Source organism: Erithacus rubecula (assembly GCF_903797595.1).
Source record: "Erithacus rubecula genome assembly, chromosome: 19".
In the NCBI taxonomy this organism is placed as follows: Eukaryota; Metazoa; Chordata; class Aves; order Passeriformes; family Muscicapidae; genus Erithacus; species Erithacus rubecula.
In genome coordinates, this window is record NC_136671.1 from 2,548,388 (window position 1) to 2,566,602 (window position 18,215).

Sequence of the window (18,215 nt, forward strand, 5' to 3'; positions counted from 1 at the left end):
AGCATAGAAATAAAGTCCACAGGAGGTACAGAAGCAGAGCTAATTTCTGTTTGCCACACTTACCCCATTCATTGAGATCACGGTGCGCTGCCAGTCTTTGTCCTGCAGTGCCTGTGGGTCCAGCTGGAAAACAGAAATTACCCATGAGCTAGGAACAGACTTCAGAGAAACTAGCTAGGCCTGGAAGGCTTCTGCAAGTGAGCAGAGCACAACCACTTTTACCTTGCTATTTCTTTTCTACAGGAAAACCCACACTTCACAGTTTCCCTGGTTTCAGGGAAATCAGGTTTTGGCTATTGTGAAGTTCTCCAAACAAGGCTGAGGAGGAGATGATGAGGGTTCATACAAAAATTCAGCAACATGAGAGCAGTGTCTGCTCAACAATAAAGGCAACCTCAGGGAGCACAACCAATGTCTGAATCTTCTGAGAAGTCATGGAAAGTTGTCCTTCAACCAGTCTATTCTTTTCCTATTCTATTGGAGCATAGAGGCAGGAAGAACACCAGGGCCTGCTATTGCAAGCACTCATTACATAGAAACAAGTTCCAGTCTCTCATTTTCCGCTTTGCTTGATCTCAAGTGGACAGTTATGAGGCTGGGGAGCAGCAGACTCAAGTGCTAGAACATCACCCAGCAATTCCACTACTGCCTTGGGAAAGCCCAAACACATCCAAAGGCCCTCGGCACTGAGCTCCAGGGAGACTGGCAAGAAAGAGGAGGAGCTGTCTGCTGGGGGCTTGATCAGCCACTGGAAGCAGCCAAAGCAAGCATTTGGTGCCTCCTGAGACAGCTTTGTAACACTTGGCTCTTCAACACAGAGGCACAGTAAGACCAGGAGGAGGCAACTGCAGCAAACTCTGTTTTGAGTTTACTGCTGTCAGCAAACAGACAGTCATAACCAGAGCAGCTTTGCAGCACAGCTCCCCCCTCTCACAGAGCCCCGTGCAGGGCCAGAGAGCTCTGGCAGGGAGGGAAATCCTGGAACAATGGCAGATGCAGGAAATTCTGGGAGAGCTTAGACACAGTCACGGTCACGGTCGCACACAGATCATCAACAGAGCAGCCCAGTGCTGCTGACAGCTACAGAGACAAGCCCCCCTGTGCCCTTCCCCACTCCCCAAAGAAAGGCAAGCAGCAGAGAGTAAAGTTCCTCCCACTGCAGAGACCCCAAGCAGCAAGAGAAGCAGCGAGGCCGACCTTGTCCCTGCGCACTCTGTTCCGGACGTGAGCCCACAGCGGGATGCTGCCAGCACACACGCGCTTCCCTGCCCAACCGGACCAGCTCCCGCAGCTGCAGCGCCGGCAGAAACTCCTCAAGAGCCCTTGTAAGGAACTGTCACTAACCAGCAGCTCCCACATTTTGGGACTGTGCACAGTTCCAGGGGCCAATGGGCAGCAGTGCTTGGCTTCAGAGCCTCAGTGACCCCGAACTCAGGACTGCTCGCCAAGGGGGTTCGCTTTTAACTCCGGCAGAACAGATCCGCCCCCGCCGTGGGGCTGGCCAAGGGCCCTAGGAGCTGGCCAGTGTCTAGGCTGCTCTACCCTCAACTTCCGTGCTGGAAGCTTGATTTCTTTCAACAACTGAATTCTTTCCCAGAATCAAGAGGAAACCATTTCTGAAGTGTCTGGTTTCCTATGAGGAGCAACCATGCAAAGTATTCCTGAAAGCTTGATCTCCAGCTCTGAAGAGTCATCTGGTCAAGTTGCCAAAATGGCCCTGCTGATGCACACAGTCACAGCCAATCCTCTTGCTGGGAACCAGTTTTCCATATGCTTTTAGAATGGAGTCACTGAGTGTATTATTTATAGCAAGGAGCTATATTATTTATAGCTTAAGACTAAAGAGGAAAGAGGGTTTGAATATATGCCAAAAAACTTTAAAGGAAGAGTCCAGCAGAATCCAGTTATGGTTTAACTAAGCTAACATGTATTACTGGGTATGTGTCAGTAATGACCAGGGAATTCCTGCCACTGCACAAAACAAAAGCAGGCAAATAGCTGTTAGAGAATACAAGCCAAACACCATCCTGCTCTGTCTCAAGAGTGACTTATGCAGCTGCAAAGGACAAGCAGAAGCAGAGTGCTGGAGCTGAGAACTCATAAAGACTTTTCCTTGCTGGAGCTGAGAGCTCGCAGAGACTTTTCCTTGCTGGGTAACTGCTGGGGCTGAGCCAGGACTATGAGTAAACCTCCATGTACCTGCTGCTGCCTCTTGCTCCCTTGTTTCTGACCTCTCTTGCTGAGCTGGCAGGATCCCTGCACTCTCTCCTACTATTTGACTCTGCTGGAGAATGCCTTCTACTGAATGGGTCTAGCCAGGAAGAACAGGCACCAGAGCTGGCTGACCCAGCCAACCCTGCATAAATCACTGGCAATAACAACAGCAATTAAGAGGAAAAAAACCCAAACTCCTCCAAGGTGCTTTTTAAATAACAAAGCAAAATGATGGAAGCTATTAAAAGAGCAAAGCTTGGATAAACTCTCAGCAACACTGAGTGAGACAGGAAGATCAGGTCTAACAGTCTGATAAGTCACAGCAGGACATAACAGAGTCAACAGGAAACCAAGAACTGTCTCTGGGACTTCAATCAAGCTTCAGTCATGGTCCCAGCTGATGACTGAGGCCAGCAAGAGCAACAGAGGGAAAGGGCAGCTGCAGCAGGCAGGGAGAGAGCACACTGAGGACAATGAGCTAGCAAGAGTGATGCTCCAGCACAGAGGACAAATGGGGCCATGCTGTCTTCTGGCCTGATTTGGAGATCAGTGACCTGAAAGAAGGAACACTGAGTAGAAGAATGCAAGCCATGGCCAGCATGGCAAAGGGAGGCAGCTCTGAGCACACTGTGCCAGCTCAAGCAGGGGAGGCACTGTGTAACTGCTGCCTCTGCATTTGACAGTGAATTTACTGCTCCTCTAGACAGCTGCTCCAAACAGTTACTTGCTTTGAGTGACCTGCCCCATCTCCATTGAAGCAGAGCCACTGTGTGTCATGCATGCTCTGTGCAAATAGGACAGACCTGCTAAACCACACAGACTGTATTGCATGGGCTTGTTTGCACAGTCCCCACCAAAAGCTCAAAAGCTGAACAGGAAAATACAAACCAACCACTCTGTTTGTTTGCTGCTCCCTCCAGACCCCCCATGGCCTTTGGTATTTGCAGTGGCAAGCTACAGCTCCACATTCACTAATGAATCAAGCCAATACCTCTCTGTATCCTGCCCAAAGCACAACAGAACAGAGCAGCCCAGCACCACAGGGGTTTCTATTGCAGGTCTCTGTCCCTTGTAGCAGCTCAGCACTGAATTCAGACAGGGCACAGCCATCAGGAAAGGCTGAGAGTGCACAGCAGCACAGTGAGGACCTGAAAAAAGGCAAACTGGGGATGCTTCTCTGGCAAATGCAAGCCAGGCACCAGGAAGGGTGTCTATGCTCTGCCCTAGGAAACCACCACAGACAGCTTGATCATGATTTCTTTTTCCCCAGAGAGAAAAGAGAATATGCAGAAGGAGGGAAAACAAAGAAACCTCAGTGGAAAGAACAGAGCATGGACTGTGGAACATTAAGGTTAGTATGTTTTATATAGTCATTCACATTACTTCTTCCCTTTATTAAATTTCCCAAGCAACTTTACACTCCATCAATTTTGAATTGTAACTGATGTGACATACATGTTGTCAGAGTCTCACTGCTGCTGGCAACTCCCAGTCCTGCCATAACTCCATTCTTCTCACAGCTCCCCACTGACAGGTTAATCTTTCCTACCATCACCCTTTAGCCATGACCCATTACCTTCTTCATTTCACCCCTATTTTCATTGCTGGGACAACGTTCTGCTTCAGCAAACTGTTTAAACAAGCTTGAGTGAGTAAAAGGTTTCCAAGTTAACACTGGGAGGTACAGCATGGGACAATCTGGTTTACATGGAAAACAACTTAATGCCTGAAATAGCCATGGGCACTGCTATGAGACATCCCAGATAATTAAGATAAGAGTGATTGTTTTGCAAGGCAACAGAGGAATGGTGCTGCTCCACAGAATGAGTGATCTAAGGTCACATCCTCCCTGATTTTCCAGCACTGCTGTGAGGGAGAAGGAAATATTTGGCTTGAGCTGATCATGCAGAAAAAGAAAATAGCAAGGAAATGGCATTTCTAGGAGGCACCAGTGGGAGGAGCTGGATCCCAGGGTGAAGAATCACTTCACTCACAAAGGGTTCCCAAGGCACAGTCTCAACATCAGACAAAAGGCTGCCACACTCCAAACACGGGATGTGTCTGCCATGTGAAGTGCAAAATTCAAGGAGCCCAAAGGCCAGCCTAAGTGCCACAGATGGACTGCAAGCTAACAACAAAGAAAAGCCCAGGGTGCTCACAATGAGAGGGGCTTTTGCCCACAGCTGAACTAAGCCTCACATTTCCTCCCATCATGTGATGTCCATTCCATCCTCCTCCAGCTGCCCCAGTACTTCCAGTTTCACAGTGTCCATTTCTCATGCCTGAGGTGCACCAGGAGCCCCCAGCCATGTGTGCCAGCCAGTTCAACACTGCACACCACACCTGTGAGAACTTCACTTCTACATTTACAGGAGGTTCTCCCACACTAAAACCTCATGGGTTTATGTTTCAAAGATAAAAAACTAGCAGACTGGCAGGAAAGAAACAGGTCTTGCATCTAGCTATAAAGACAGACAAATAAAATATTCCATAGGAAAAGAAAATATGAGCAATGGGAGCTGTTAAAATTGCTGCCCATTCCTGGAAACTTATGACTACATGGACCAATTTCCAGCCTTCCTTCCTTCACTGCCATAATGTAACGGAGAGATTTAATAAACATTTTTACAGCCAAAACAGCCTCCTTGATTGTCTTCATCACTGAGGCTCAGTATTTGGTGACTCATATTCCCAGTAGTGGGAAATTGCATATTTACAATAACACATAGCTTAACAATGCACTGCAATTCAGCCAACAGAGAAACTTCTCTGCTTTCATCAACAGGAGGATGCAGGCACGACTCTTCTTGTTCCCAAGGTTTTTAAATAAAGGGAATTTATGAAACAAAAATCCTCACCCAACCTCACAGACCTTGCCTTTAGACAGACAGATTTGGGCTGAGTAATGACAGTGCAACAACAAATCAGAAAGGCCTGGATAAACTAAAAACTCTAAGGTAAACAAAATTTGAAATAAAAGCACATGGGAAAACACAGCCAACCTTCAGCCACAGGCTGTAATCAGATTTTCTTGTTGTATTATTATGGTTTCTTAATAGAAAAATGGTGTTTATGTAAAAAATAGAAAAAATCAAAATCAAAATCTTTAATAATTTTTATCAATCCAAAATGTTACCAGACTGTCATATGACTTCTGTTTGATTCTCTAGTGTTTGAAATTCATGATGCTACAGGAATCAGTGAAAATTAAGAGGTTATTCTGGCAAGTCATTGAGGTTTTTTATAAATTGCAAAGAGGATTTACAGACAGCAAGAGAACTTTTGCATGTGCCTTTTATGATATAACAGAATGCAACATTTGTACATTAATTTAAAACTTTTTAATTTATTTTTTTAACCTTCCCACTATTTAGGTTTCTCTAAAAGAATCAAGATGCAATTAATCTTTCATTGCCATCAAAAAGTATTTTTATTTACTAAAGTATAAAATATATTTACAGAATATACAATTGCTGAGCATAAAAATTCCCACAGCTGTGAGAAGGAAAAAAAATCGCCAAAATTTAAAAGATTTTGTTTGTTTTTTTAAATCTATATAAAATATTTGTAGAATTTAGTGGGTCAGTGATTTCAGGGTTCTCTGTTATGAGCACACAAATCTCCAGGGCATTTCAGGGCTGAAAACTTGCTCTTTTGTAGTTGCTCAGCTCTGTGGAAAATAGCCTTTGTTAGCTGAAGGGACACAGGGATTTCTGGTCAGCTGAGACACACACAGGAGACACCCTGTGCTGGCATTTATTGATCTGCACACAAGCTCCCTTCCAAATCCCACCATGCATTCCAGACAAAAGCTCTCCCTGCAAACAGGAGAGAGGGAAGGAAGAGCCTGATCAAAGTCATTTAAGCAATGAACTCTGCCAGCAGAGCAAAGGTGGGATGTGATCCCACAGGCCACTCTCACCCTGAGCTGCTTCTGCAATCCCACCAAGGGCCTTGGCCTGCTTGAGCCTCCCTCCAGTGCCAGGGAAAGCTGTCATCCCCAGGGAGATGAGCAGCCAGACATAAATGGAGGCAAATGGTGAGATCTTTACACATGCCAGAAAGGAAAAGGTATCTGGGGAGGGTCTCTGTTCTGTTCAACAGCCACTCCAACACAAAGAATGTGTCTTCAGAGTAGGCATTTAACACCCTCCTGAAGTTGTGGACAGACAGTGCAACAAAATGGAAACAAAATGGACTGGAACAAAACGGGGCACATATGTTCCCCATGTTTTCCTCCACACGTGGCCTGATTTCTCCTACACCCAGCTTCAGTGCTGCATCACACAGCAGCTCTTTGCAATCATCACCTCCCCCATTGTATTACACATCTGCCACACACAGTGTCCCAGGCCAATTCTCAGCAGTGGAAATGTTCCTTGCATGCTGTCTGCTGTCATGGACACCACATTCTGGGCATGGCAGTCATTAGGACAGTCAGGCTGTCCCAGGGCCTGGCCCACACATCCATCAACTTCCAGGCACACAGATGGCAGCACTTCTGCACAAGATTTACAGAGCAGAGAGAATATTCCTATGTCCTCCTGTCACAAATGAAGCAGCCTCACCAGTGCCCAGGGGCTGTGCAGCTCCTATACACTGGTGTGGAAATGTTGAAGTTCATGGGCAAATGAGAGATGAAAACAAGCAGCTATTCCATAAAGGTGCTGGAGCAGGCAAAGGGCACAAAGCAGAGGGGCAAAGCTGCTGATTTCCTGCCTATGAATCACACTGTGTACCTCACTATCTGAGGGAAAAATCTTCAATGCTGAGACAATCAGAAGGCAGAAAAAACCTCTGTGGTGAACATCAAAAGTCCTGTAAGGTTTTGCAGTGAGGGTGTCAGGAATGAGTTGAGCAGAGTCTTACCTGGATCTGCCCTTTCCCCATGATGCGGTCTGTGCTCTCTCCATCCTCTTTGGTGAGCTTGGTTTTGTTGTAGCACTTCTCATAGCACAGAATCCGCAGTGTCTGTGAGCCCTCCAGCTCAATCTCAAACTCCTGCAGGCACCAGGAAAGGAAAGAGCAATGGCTGCATCACAACAGGACACCAGAATAATCAACACAGTCTCCTTAATACTCATCAGAAGAACACTTAAGGACTGGCCAAAACCTCTTCCCTAGGCAATTTAGAAATAAACTGAAATTTTATTTTGTAACTATAAGGTAGTCAAATTGGAGACTAAGATGGTTTCCTCCTTGGTCAGGTTTCACAGGTCTCAGCAAAGCAGTATTCAATGACACAGATCTGCTCACCTTCCTTGCAAGAAATTTTGCTCATCAGCAGGTCTGAGTTGGCTGTAAACAGGCAAAATGTCTACAGCTAATTCTTCCCCCTCTCAACAAATAAACAAAACCATCTCCATCAACTTAATTTCACCTGTGTCTTTAAAAAAATTATCAAGCATGCATCTGTTTAAAAGATTAAATACTGGACAAGACTCATGTGCATCTAATTGTTTGTTTAATTACTGCTAATCCAAGAGAAAAATCTTCTGCAAGCCCTGACAGCCAAATGAACCTGGCAAAAAAAGTGTTTTCTGAGAAGCAGCATATGCAGCACAAGTGCTGAGCATGCAGAAACCTCTTCTATTGGCAGTTCTGGTCTTCTGCCCACCATGCATTGATATTTGGCACATGGAAAACAAGTCACATCAAGAAAAACCAAACCTACCTCATTCCAGTTGGGCTCTGTGGTGTCTCTGTAAACTCTGGTTTTGGCCTTGTTCACAAAATACCCAAAAGAGTCCACCTCTAACGTGCAGTACAAATCTGAGGAGGACAAACAGGGACAAAAACTTTAAAAAAATATCTAAAATCTCCCAACTTGCATTAATCACTTGCACAGGGTGCCTTCATTTCCACCATCTCTGTATGAGTACCAGTAACACCATCCCATACAAGTCTCACCACCTTGATCAGCCCAGCTGTCCTTAAGAAGCTCTGTCACCTTTTTTGAACCTTGTGTCAAGTCATTTCTCATGAATTTTAACAACATTTTCTTCCCAACAAAAATTCTGGATGTCAGAAGAATACCTTCCATTCTTTCATTTTAAAATAAAATACAGCTGAAATAATTCAGGATAAGGGCTGACTTGTTTCTAGATCAGCTGGGTAATCAGCAAACACTGCTTAAAAGCTCGAACAGAGTAGGCCTAACAATAAATGCTGTGTGCTTGATCCTTGATGGTGATCTCTTTGGGAGTTAAGAGTAGAACTTCCAGTTCCCCAAAACACCTCTCCTCCTCACCATCATTACAGATGCTGCAATCTATGCCCAGCTGTCCCAGCACATGGCTTATCTAACACCTACCAGTACCTCTTGTGTGTCACAGAGCTGCAACTCACTTGAGCTTTGCTTGAATCCCGTGGCAGAGTGGACAATGACATTCAGGAATCCATACAGACCTGGGGATTCATCATCTGTACAAAAGACCCAAAGGATTTTGTTACACTCACAGTGGAGCCTAGAGTGAGAGTGATGAGACTGATGCTACACAGGTTAATGAGCAGAGGGTGAACTGTCCCCAAGGATGGCAGGAGCACATAACAACCATTTCAACAAGACAGGAGACTGTTCCACAGCTGGCACCTGTAACACCTTCTGGCACTGGGGGGCTTTTACAGTGACAGTTCTAGGATCAGCAAGACACCATGGAAGAAATTCAAAGGAGAAAAAGTAAATTATTGAGGCTAAGTCTACACTAGCAGATTAAGTAGTAATTTAAGATGGTCCCTGACACAATTTTGGCCAACTAGTGTTGTTCCAAAGGATTCTCAGCCATAGCTCAAAGCTGTCCCAGGCTAGGACTCAACCAGGCACTCCAATACCATGCACAACAGCTGCATGCAAGGACCATTTAACAGCTGAATAATGTACACAGGAGTACACCTGCAACCTGTAGCAAAAGGGAACAGTAAGAGCAGCTCTAGAGAAAAGCACAGAACCAGGCAGGGAGAGAGTTTCACTACAGCTGCACCATGTGAAAGCAAAACCCAAAGGTCTTACCTTCCTTATTGATAGTGAGGGGAATGTTGTGAACTGTCTGAAGCTTCACACAGGAGTTGGTCAACATCTGGAGCTCCACTGATGTGAGTGAGAAGCTTTTAAAGCCTGCCAAGGAGAATGAAAGAGGGAGGAGTAAAAATTCCAAGGAGAGGCTGGGTGCATGAGCCCTCACCCTGGGCACACACAGACAGTGCTCCCTGGGCACTGCTCAGCAGCAGCACCCAGGTGAGCAGTTACTCTTCCAAGTAAAGTCTCAGGATGGTTCACAGGAAATAGAGGGGTTCTTAGTTCCTTGCAAAGCCAAAACCACCAGGCCATAAAAGTAACTAAGTTTCTTCTGAATGCAGCCAGGAAAAAGGGTGCAGCTCATCCCTCTCAGTGGAATTGCACTGAGCTCTGATCTCCAGGGTAAATGAGAGAATCTCTATACACAATTACTTACTAACATTACTACATATATTAGTACATACTAACTTACTACACATTCCTCATATGTTGCTGCAGCACAAGTTCCCTAACAGCCTCAGACAGGAGACACCCATACTGTACTGTGGATTTTAATGCAGATCTCTGTTTTGGCAGGGAAGCCTGTCCCACACCTCCTCCTCTGGAGCCCTGCTCTCCTCACATCACAGCACTTGTACCAATGACAGCTGAGGGATACTCACATTTCTTCTGCTGCTCCCGGATATTCTCCCTCCACTCTGCCCTTTCGTAGTCAGATGAGATGAGGAATGTGTAACTCTACCCAGGAACACAGGAGAAAACAGGGTGTGCATTAGTCTGATGCACCACTGAGGGCAGGGCCTGCCTGCTCCCACCTTCCCCAGTGCACACTGCTGCACAGACTGCTCTGCTGGCACTCATCCTGCATCACATCTCTGCACAGACAGGCTGGGCTCTGGCAATGTGCCCAAGGTACCAACAGGGTCAGTCAGAGCTCACAGAGCCCCTCCCTGCAAAGGGCAGCTGTGGCCCTGCAGCAGCTCCCATGGCAGCTTCTGCTATTCCTCACAACAGGAATTCAGCTGCACCAGGAATACCAAAAGCCTCCAGCACAGGCTTGGGCACTGATGAAGCAGTGAGAGTCAGGAAGCAATGACCAGATCATGGATTTTCACAGTCCTGTGGGACTCCTTTGCCATGGAAAGACCACAGTGAGAGGCTCCAGCAGTGCCAGAGCAGAGAACACCCCTGGCAGAGGATGATCCTGGCAGGAGCAGCTGCAGCCCTGAGGACACTGCCCTGAGTGTGCCAAGCCTTGAAGCCACAGGGCAGTCCAGAAGGAAACTGCTGCAGTGCTGGATCTTGGGTGAAGGGCTGCTCCTACTGCTCCACCACGACTGGTGCTGAGACAGAGGATCCATTTCTATGGTTATTTCTTAAATGTCAGTCTTGTATGCAGATTAGTCACAGCACCATAACCTCTGGCATGGCAAGGGTGAGGTGTCTGCTGCTTGGCAAGAGCTTTGAGGACCCAGAGCAGAGGGCCCAGAGCCCTCCCTGTGCAGGAGCAGGTGCCCCCCAGTGCCTGCCCCTGGGGTGGGGTGGGTCTCACCTTGCCGTTTCGGTTGTGCACACGGAAGGCCATGTTGGGAGACATCAGCAGGAGGAGGGACTCCTGCTCCGACAGCTTCTTTTTCAACCTCTCAATCACCTTGCTGCCCTTATTGGCTCTCTGAAGGGGGTAGAAAGAGGGAGCAAAGGACACATGTTATTCTCCAAATCTGCCCCCATTTATACTAACAACTGTTTTAAAATCCACAGTCTCTACCCTGTGAGTAGGTAAATGGCCCCAGAACAGAAGAAATGCTGTCAATAGGATCCCCAGGACTTCCAGCTGCTCAGAAAGGTATTATTTGCAGACTCTCTACACTTGGACTGGGCTCTGTTCCCTGATTTCAGCTGTCCCAGCTGAAGGGCAGAGGTGTGTGGCAACTGTCCCCACTGTACCCTGTATTTTCTGTTCCAGAGGCTGCAATAGCATCATGTCACTGGGCAGCCACTGCCAGGTCCTCCAAGTGTCCTTCACTAGGGAGATTCCAATGAGCTTCTATAAAAACTGCCCAGAACCTTCCTGCCATCACCCACTGATCCATTTTCATCAGAGGTCTGCTAAAAATACGTATTTTCCTGGATAAAATCCAGTCCCAAACCCAGCCATGTGTATTGTTTAGCACTGATGCACCAAAACATGTATCTTAGACACCTGCAGCTGGTGATTAAAAGGCTTCCACAAAATGTTCTTCCTAATACCTTACTGTTTCCAGGAAGCCCTCTTTGAAAGCCAGCCAGAGCTGAGGCAGAATGATGTTCTTTGGAAATGTGAGGAATAACCTGCCCACAGCATGATCAATGTTATTCATCTCCTGCTCTACACACCAGCACTGTTCAAACTCTTATTTCTCTTTTAAGGTCCAGGAAGGTTTGGGATCTAACAGCTCTCAAAAAACATATCTTGCAAGCAAAGGGACACCATGTCCCTGTCTGACTGTTCAGTCAGTGTAACTGCTGTTTTCTATACATTTGCTGCTGCTTTGATATCAGTGAAGTAGGAAAAAGCTTCAAAGGCATAACTGAGCCTACTACAATTCAAGAGTTTATGGCTTCTGACCAAAATCACTGGCAGAATCATAATTTAACAGCCATGAATTGCAAATAACACTCCCAGTACTTCTCATGTCTATAGCACAAGATCCCTGCCCTCCACATGGATGCTCACAGTAGAGGAGCTGCTGGGTACAACCGTGGGGTCTCTGTCTCTGCCTCCTCACAGGCAGCATCACTCAGGCTGTGCTCTCAGATGGGCAAAGCACCTGGCAATCACAAGGCCCTGCTGAAGAGTTTGCTGCAGCCTGGCTCCCCACACTGTGCAGCCCTAGGAGAGCTGCACTTCATCTGAGCACAGAGCCTGTGCCTGCATTGCCATGGAGTGCTCCACTCCTTTACCTTTTCCCGCTGGATGTCATTCTTGATCTGGGATATCTTGATCTTCATGGCATCCAGTTCCTCATCAGGTACCAGGGGGATGTTGGGCACTGCCTCAGACTCATCCACCATTTGGAAACTGAGGTCAGTGAGAGGGATGTACCACTTGCAGTCATACTGTTGGCTTTTCCTGAAAGGCAGGAGGTCCAAACCTTTTACTACTACTGGTATTTGACAACCCAGTCCTTCCCACAAGTTCTTCCCTCTAGAGTGCAGAAGATACAGATACTGGCCCAACTTTACTGTGATTCCCATATGGAAAACAGGCAACAGGCTGCTTTTCAGCAAGACAGCTTAGCAGGGCCAGTAGCTGGTACAGCACATTAAAAGGCAACTCATTTTGTTATCTAATTCTTTACATCCTAAGAAACCACATCCATCTCCTGCAGACAATTTTGGTCCTGCATGCTGTCTCTTCGAAGCTTCTGGAATGGCAAAGTTCTAAAGCTGTGCCACACCTGTGACCTGGTGGCCCCCCAGGATCTGAACCTGGGTCTCTTCTGCCCAAGCTGGGGTGAAGGTGGGGCAGGTGAGATAATGGATATAAACCTCTGTGTAATCCAGCCAGGGGAGAGAAACCACAGCTCATAGCTGCCATTCTCCAGAGATTTCACCAGGATAAGCAGCTCATTTTTTAATGTTTTGTGACATTTATTCCCTCTTTACCTCTGCTATCAGGAACATCCACTCTTGGGAATGTCCCACTCCTTTGAAGGCTCATTGCTCAACAGCATGTGCATTGAAAAGGGCAGGCATAACTTTTTACTTGAGGAGGACAAGGACATAAGAGATGTCTCCCCAAGAAAAAAAGTTTACTGAGTGAAGAGAAATTTGAGGCAAGTACACTGGTAATGGCTCCTCTCCCCTCATTTGTGAAAAGTGTCAGCAAAATTGCTTTTAGCTGCACTTTGGGGTTGACACAGTCTGTTTACTGCACCTTTGCCATTGTTCTGTAAAACTGTTAACAGGCTGTAGCTGCTAAGCCAAAATTAACAACCTTAGTCATATAAAAAATGGAAGAATGTCGCCTATTAAAAGAAAAGTAGAAAAATAAATTACATTTGTCCAGAATATCAGCAGCTACAACATATCCTGCTCTCCTAGGTAGGCTCAGGGCAGAGATGGGAGGAATTACCTTTCCTAAGGTCAGGACTTATTCAGCATCTCATAAAGTAAACATTCCTATCTTGCTATAATTTCTTGTCTAACTACTTCTTGTGGATTATGTCTGGGGTATCCATATGCAACTAAAACTGCAGGCTAAACTCAGGATTCTGTTGCAGCTGAGGGGCAAAGCACAAAGCCCCAGAAGGAAACTCTCACCCTCCAATCTGCTTCTTGAGCTTGGCACACAGGAAGAGGTCAGTAAAAAGAAAGACGTGACGCAGCTTGCGAGCCCCTTCCACCAGCTCCACCATGAAACTGTCCTTCAGCAGCTGCCGGTGCTGGGGAAAAAACAGGAAAATGTTCAGTGCAATACGAGCTCTGAACTTGGCGCTGGGCAACACAGTCCTTAGACATGACTCCTAGCAGGGCAAACTCAGTACATTTGTCTAATTCAGAAAAATGAAAAGGCCTACTAAACACTCCTTGCTGTCAGCTCTTCTGCTGCTGCAGCCCTCTCTCCCAGAGGCAGAAAGAGCCATGCATCTTCTCCCCTACCTGGTGCTGGGTCAGATTTCAGGCTTCTCTCCACCACCTGCTGCTGAGCAGTTTGCTGTGAGTCAGTGCCCAGCTCCTGCCAGCAGAGTCCTGAATGCCTCCCGAGCCAGCAGAGAGCAGCACAGCCCGCGGCACAGCCCGCTCCTCCCGGAGCCGCTCCCCAGCCCCCCAGCGGGGACAGCAGAGCTCTCCTCCCCCCCTTCCTCTCCCATTCACACAGCCACTCTGGCAACATTAACGGCTGAACGCCATTGCTGCTTCACTACAAGGGCTGTTAAGGGAGAACTCCTGAACACGTGTATCTGGCAAACTTCTCAGGAGTCCCTTATCAGCCTGTGCTTTAAAAGGACCATCTGCATGTACCCTCACCACGTGCCTATTGGAATCTTCTTTATAAATCACGTAAAGATTCTCCAAACCTAGAAGATGCAAAGAAGATGCACGACTGACACCTTTCATCTTGCTTCTGTTTCCATGGAGTTTTACAGCCTTCTAAAGAAGGGGCACACATTGGTAGGCAGAACCATTGCTTTCCTAATTCCCTTATGGAGGAGAGGCGAGATGGACAACTCCATAGTTAAAAGCCTAAAAGGCTGGAATGCTGACATCCAGGCAGCTGGCTGTGTGCTCCTTCCAGTGACCAGGACAGGAGTTTCATGCCCTGCTCTGTGCTCAGGTCCTCCACGGTGCTGTCAGGACCAGCAGGACTCAGTGCACACCTGGAATAGACACCTCCCACTGATTTTCAACCACAGGTCAGGGCATTCAGCTATGGGCAAGTTTTATTTCCACCAGTATGTGTAACTGTCAGTGTTGCCTCACTTCACAGCCAGTACAAGCAGGAACCATCAGCTTCCCCACACAATATATGCTAAGGAACTCTTCCCTGGCCTGTACTTCCTTTGTTTAGTGCAGCTAAGAGGATGCTCCTCTGCCATCACTAAGTGACATATCAGACATCCCACATCTGCCTAGAGACCCTGTGGCTGAGGCAGGAGAGTCCTGCCAACCCTGGCCAGGGCTAAGCAGCATCTCCCCAGCTGCCTCATGGCCCCCCTTGGCCAGCCCCACACTCAGAACTCGCCCTAGAGTCCCTGCTGCCCTGCCCTGCCCCATGGCCAGGACTCCCCCACTGGACACAGCCACAGAAGGGTCTCCATGGGGCAGCACCACGAGAGCAGCTCCCCTGGGCAAGCCAGGACACCCACAGCAGAAGTGATGATTCCATTTCTCAGGTGATACCCCTGGGTTCTGTTGGTTGCCTGACTTAACAAACCCTGAATGCTTTCCCTGCTGAGGGTGTGGGATTGCAAACCCCCATCTTGCCTCTCCTTCTGTCTACCATTCTTCCCACCTTGGCTCTCCAAAATGAAAACAAACCAACATCAGTCCTGAGCCTAGCAGGCATCATGGCAAGGAACACATGACAAAGAAATGCCCCTGCAGATATCATTCTTCTTCCCACAGCACCCTACACTTCCTGACAGGGATTAGGAGTCTGCATGTTCCCATCTACAGCTACTGTGAAAGCACGTGGAGCAGTGTCAGAGCTCATCTTGGTGCTGCCTTCCCTTACATGAAGGTCCTGGAAATGTGTGAGCAGATTTCCCCAGAGCTGCAGGAAGCAAGGCTGCTCCCTGGCAGACTGCTGCACCATTTCTGGGCAGGACTCTGGGCAGATCTGGCATCCAGCAGTGATTCAGCTCACAAAGGCCTGTACATATGTTAGTGTTTATTTTTAGGTGGGTGTGATCCTCCTGGCTTATTTTCAGTGGTTTTGGAGAGAACTCCTGCCTGCACTTTGCCTTTGCTGCTGATGGGCACTTGAGCACGCCTTCCCCTCCTGCCTGGGAGAGCAAGCCCCAGAAAGGAAAGCAGAAACACTGAGCTTTAAAAATAAATAAACAAACAGGAGGAGGTATGTTGTCAGTAGCAAGAACACTCTCCACTCCTGCAAAGAATTTCATTTGGGAGCAATAATAAGCAGGGAAAGATATTTTCTGAGCAAGCCAAACCCCTGATCTCAGGTTTCTAGATCTGATGCATATTAATTACACTGCAAATCAGCTCAGCTCCTCTGGAGCAATGAGAATAGCTGCTTGCTGCCAGCTCAACCTCTGCTCATTGTTCGTAGGTGTAAAGATGTTCTCACAGCTTACTCATCCCTGCTACCCAGCAGGATGTGGCACTGTCCTTTCCCTGCCTGCCAGTGACAGGGCACAGTCCTGACCTGACCTTCTGTCTGCCTCTGCCAGGCACTGGCAGTGTGTGAGATGAGCCAGGGCCCCAGCCCAGCACCCTGCCCAAAACCCCAGCAGAAAGCTCAGCCATTCCATGACAAATGACCCAAAAACCTTCACATTCCCAGCTGGGGCTGAGGTGGCACTGACTTCATCTGGGTTAGCACTCCTGGGAACCAAACCCTATCACTGGCACAGACACAGTGCAACCCTGAGGCAGCACAAAGTCCCACAAAGAGAGCTGGGTGGAAGAGGACAAGCCTGTGCTTCCTAAGCTTGGCTGGAACAGAAGGAAGGAGGTGAAAGTCATATATTCCAGTCAGCCAGAGGGAAAAATGGAGCTTCCCAAAACCCTTCATTCTTCTTTTCTTGATCATGGGAGCTAGTTTGGAAGAATTCCCTCCAGCAAGCAGTGGGGGTGAACTGCCACAAGAGCAACCAAGAATCTGGGGAGAAAACATTTGTGGATCAAGTCAGGAAATCTTTCCTCACTACCAGCTTTTCTTGGAAAAGAGAACTTTCATTAAGGCTGGGCAGAACAGGCATGCCCCAGGCTGCTCAGCATCCGTGGGGCTGAGGAGGGGCACTTCCAGCAAAGGGGCACATCCTCTGCTGCACATGAGTCATTTTGCTGGGAGGTTCAGCAGGTCAGAGGGAAACAATAAAAGGATTTCCCAATGGCTTACCAGATCCCTGCCAAACCCCACAGTGTGGGAGCAAAGGGCACCTTCCTGGACCTCCTGACATGAGTCAGCCCATCCTCTCCCCCCCTCAGACAGGGCTTGTGCCACCTCAGCTCTGCAGTTTTGGAACCAACACTTTGGTCAACTCCTCCCACACAGGGCCACCAACAGCTATTCCTTTGGTGGCCTCCTGTTAAATGGGGTGTCTTGAAACACAAGGTTTTTTGGATGAGTGAGCCTGTTGTATATGACATCCAATAGCTCTCAGGTGAGAAACCATCTCTCTACCTTGTTCCTAGAGTTGCTCTGTTAAAGTAATCAAAGGTGCTAAAGATTTCCTGAAATACCCAGAAATAACACTGGCAACAGAAACACCAAATAAACATCCAAGAGAACATGAGATGAGGGTGATAGGGTGACAGTGGCAGGAAAGTGGCAGAGTGACCCCCTCTCTTCCACAGACAGTCCCTAAGACTGTCAGGTGTCCAGCACAGGAGCACAGCTCAGCATCAGAAAAATGTTCCAGGAAGTGTGGGAGAAAAGTCATGATTTTGTGTCACAATAGAGTTAATTAGGATCATCTTTAATATCTCACATGAGGTCTGTGCTGTTAACTTCAGTGGCTCTTGCAAAGCTCCTGTACTGCTGCAATGTAAGTTCCACATCTCTTTTCCAGGCCCTGCTTTTCTTTGCATGTTTTCATCTGCTTCTTCTCCCACCCACCTCAGTGCTCTGAACAAAAGAGCTCTCCCTGTACCTTTTCCAGAGCTTGGTTATCCTCTCTGGATTGCCTATTGCTGTCCTCCTCCTCCTCTTACCTCTGTCATGGAGCATCTTCCCCTCCTCTGCTACCAAGCTCACGACTACCTGTGTGCTCATCTATTCATCCTACAGTGTTTTTGTGCTGTTTGCATATGATAAATCCTGCTGCTGTCACAGACTGATTAACTCCAGGAAGTGTGGCCAGCTTGTCTGAGGCACATGACAAAAACTGGAATTTAAAAAGCTGCTCAAGCAGACCCAGAGCTGCACAAAAGGCCATCTCCCCCTTGTGTGCTGAGGAAAGATCTCATCTGGTGTGGTGGCAGCAGAGACCTGCAGCGTGCGTGGGTGAGAGCCCCGGGAAGGGCTGGGAGTGTGAGGCACAGGGAGGAGGGGGGAACCAGGAGATGGGTATTGGCACATGTCACTGAGGAAGAGGTGGTTTGGCTTTCTGCAGAGCGTAGGAAGAAAATGATTCCTCGTGTGTATAAGTGTGTTGCAAGACCAGCACTGCAAAAAAAAAAAAAAAAAAAAAAAAAAAGGATGTTCTGCCTAGGGAGTTAAACTGGCTGCTCTTTGAGCATTTTAATGGCCTCTCTTCTTCCCAAAGCCCCTGTCACCAGGAGCTCTCTGGCTCCAGCTGTAAGACAGAATGTG

At 47.6% G+C, this 18,215-nt stretch overlaps 1 protein-coding gene across 1 annotated transcript in view; it reads right to left on the reverse strand.

Moving 5' to 3' along the window:
• The window catches only part of BCR (BCR activator of RhoGEF and GTPase), a 105,801-nt gene that overhangs the window by 12,099 nt on the left and 75,487 nt on the right, over positions 1–18,215 (reverse strand). The window contains exons 9-17 of the mRNA XM_079322758.1: positions 13,535–13,656; positions 12,173–12,341; positions 10,782–10,901; positions 9,892–9,967; positions 9,224–9,328; positions 8,563–8,637; positions 7,889–7,986; positions 7,084–7,215; positions 64–123 (exon numbers count right to left, since the gene is read on the reverse strand). Coding sequence (XP_079178884.1) covers positions 64–123; positions 7,084–7,215; positions 7,889–7,986; positions 8,563–8,637; positions 9,224–9,328; positions 9,892–9,967; positions 10,782–10,901; positions 12,173–12,341; positions 13,535–13,656 — 957 coding nt within the window. The remainder of the gene's footprint in view (positions 1–63; positions 124–7,083; positions 7,216–7,888; positions 7,987–8,562; positions 8,638–9,223; positions 9,329–9,891; positions 9,968–10,781; positions 10,902–12,172; positions 12,342–13,534; positions 13,657–18,215) is intronic.